This window comes from Fragaria vesca, linkage group LG7 (genome assembly GCF_000184155.1).
Source record: "Fragaria vesca subsp. vesca linkage group LG7, FraVesHawaii_1.0, whole genome shotgun sequence".
In the NCBI taxonomy this organism is placed as follows: Eukaryota; Viridiplantae; Streptophyta; class Magnoliopsida; order Rosales; family Rosaceae; genus Fragaria; species Fragaria vesca.
Genome location: NC_020497.1, coordinates 14,861,585 through 14,864,292, shown reverse-complemented (window position 1 = coordinate 14,864,292; position 2,708 = coordinate 14,861,585). Strand labels below are relative to the sequence as shown.

General features: G+C 35.4%; 1 protein-coding gene across 1 annotated transcript; it reads left to right on the top strand.

Moving 5' to 3' along the window:
• Positions 1-547: 547 nt before the first annotated feature.
• LOC101291189 (replication protein A 70 kDa DNA-binding subunit-like) lies at positions 548-2,708 on the top strand. Its single transcript, XM_004308725.1, has 7 exons — positions 548-764; positions 900-996; positions 1,125-1,249; positions 1,547-1,628; positions 1,722-1,851; positions 1,998-2,155; positions 2,309-2,708. The coding sequence occupies exons 1-7, from the start codon at positions 548-550 to the stop codon at positions 2,706-2,708; spliced, it is 1,209 nt and encodes a 402-aa protein (XP_004308773.1).

Genomic DNA, 2,708 nt, shown 5'->3' with positions numbered 1-2,708 from the left:
TATACATCCTCAGATAAAAAAACAATTCAATTGTGTTTGCTAGCCATATTGACTCAATCATATCCTAACTTGCTTTCAAGGGTGCAAATCATCTTTTCTATGTAACCCAGCAACCATAAAATGCCTCTTCAAGTCTAATTACAATTTTATGCTTAATATTTAACACTATCGCTGCCGCTGATCACTAAGAGTTTTTTCTTTTTTCAAAGGATATGCTTCTGCACCATGTTAACTTCCCGGATTCATGACATCGTTCCTGGAACGGGTGGCGTAAAGATAAAAGTTCGGGTATCTCGAATGTGGAGAGGAAAGGTTCTCAGGCCTGTCCAACGATACGATGGCTTGGGATGCGTATTAGTCGACCAATATGTAATTGTTATAATAGTTCAATCATTTTTACAAGCACCGGTTCAATCATTTCTAATTATTGTCTATATGTTATATAATTATTAATATACTTATTATATCCATCAATTGTGACATACAGGGGTGACGTCCATCCATGCCGTGGTCATAGGAAGCTGACACTGAAGATGTCTTGAGCAATATGGCGGAAGGTCCTATTTATGAAATAAGCAAATTTAGGATCATGAAAAATCAAGAGTCTCACCAAGTTGTGCCACATAAAGCACAACTGCAGTTTAACAATAAAACTGTGTTCAAACTGATGCGTGAAGAATTTCCGACAATACCCATACACTGCTTCAACCTACTGGACTACAACGAACTTCCTGCACGTAACAAAAAAGACACCATATTGACAGGTACAATTCGATATATATCACAATCAAAGTGTTCACTAAAGTTATATAATATGTACATAATGTTCACATTTTATTCTAATATTTCATTGTTAATAAAACTTCATACATTTTAAACATTGTCTTTTTGCTAAGCAGATATAATCGGGCTTATAAAGGAGATGCATCAAGTTCAAGACACTCCTGTCAGAGGACAATTGGCAAAAACACGGGAACTACGAATACAAAACACAAGGTACCAAATCGTGAATATTTAGGTTATAAATACATTAACTATCTAAAGGTTTAATACACAATTTCAGTTATTTGATATATTTATTTACACACAACTCTACTGCCGTATGTGTTTACTGTTTTCCCTAGGAATGAAGAGCTACAAGCAACACTTTGGGGAGAACTCGCACTTGACTTTGATGCAGAGAAGATACTTCAGTTACCCCCTCCAGCTGTGATAGTCATTACGAGTTCAAAAGTGGCCACATATGCAAGTAAGAACAAATGTCCATTTTCTCGACGAGATCATACTATTTATTATTTCGAAAGAACTATCGTTATTTTTAATGGCATCTCTGGGTTTTCATTTTCTAAAAAAAATAGAAAGTGAACAACATCAAGCTAAACTTTTATTGCTTCAATTGCATAACGAGCTATAAATGATAGTTCTTTCAGTTATTTTTTCTTCTACTCTTCTTTCCTCTATTATTGCATTATGGCTTTCACTGAAATTAGATATTATCTTTCCGCTGGGTTTTCACAATTAAATTACTTCTATTGTCTATTCTCAGAGAAAATAGTGGTTAACACAAGCTTGGACAGCTGTGTCTTCATCAATCCAAATATTCCTGAGTTACAGGAATACCAAACAAGGTACACATTTAAAGATAAAAATATGGCCATAATCGACATTCGGTCTTCATTGTTTGCTAATACCAAATTCCGTACACCTTAATAAAATTGCAGGTTCTCAAGCCCGAACTATGCCCCAAAATTAATACCAAGCTCAGGCCAAAGCACAGGTTCTTCTATCACAGAAACATCAAACATAATCAATATCGGCAACCTCATCTTACAGGATGCAGATGAAAACAAGGTAGCAACTTCTAAAAGAACATAATTTATGTATTTATTTTCTTTTGAAGCTCTAAAAGGACATAATGTTGTGCACCTGTTGTTATGTATATTAAAAATATTAAAACTAATGTCATATGTTACTTCAAAATGTCTATATCAACACAGGATTCCACGTTCACATGTCGAGCTAAAATTACAAAAACCATCACTCGCGAAGGGTGGTACTACTTTGGTTGCCCAATCTGTAGAGTAAAACTACAAATGGGATCCGACTCTGTACTGAATAAATGTCCAAACCATGGAGAGCAAGCTGGAAAGCCAATGTAAGCAAAAGAAAATTTTATGATTAACTAAATCTAAGATACATTTGTCTAAATAACTCCACTAATACTAAAAGTTTCTATGTTGATTGCATGGCCTTATTCATCTTAAATATCGCATGCGTAAAATTTTTATGATGGATGTTACCATTACAGGTACAAGATGCAAATTCGTCTCGAAGATGAAGACGATTCAACTCTGGCCATGCTCATAGGAAAACCCGCAGAGATACTTTTCAGAAAACCCTGTGGCCAGTTGATAGATGAAGGAAACACAGATAAAACCGTCATCCCGAAAATCATCCTTGATACAATGCACAAATACAAAATATGGAAGATTGGGTTTGGTACAAGGAAAGATTTCATGGTTAGAGCTGTTTACCCCGACACTGAAAAGGTTCACCAAGAGATAGAAGAAGCGAAGACATCAGAGAAACTTCCCTCAAAGAGAAAATCATGGTCACCAAAAGAAAGCACTCTGAGTCAACTGTTGGGATCCACGAAGAAAGCAAAAAGGTATCAATATTTACTACAGTGTCCATCTATTCTTCCTTAA

Excerpts from the sequence above, each read along its gene's own strand:
- LOC101291189 (XM_004308725.1), top strand. The coding sequence starts at position 548 with ATGGCGGAAGGTCCTATTTATGAAATAAGCAAATTTAGGATCATGAAA. Across the intron at positions 765-899 it reads AAAAGACACCATATTGACAG|ATATAATCGGGCTTATAAAG; the intron begins GTACAATTCGAT and ends TTTGCTAAGCAG. Across the intron at positions 1,852-1,997 it reads AGGATGCAGATGAAAACAAG|GATTCCACGTTCACATGTCG; the intron begins GTAGCAACTTCT and ends ATATCAACACAG.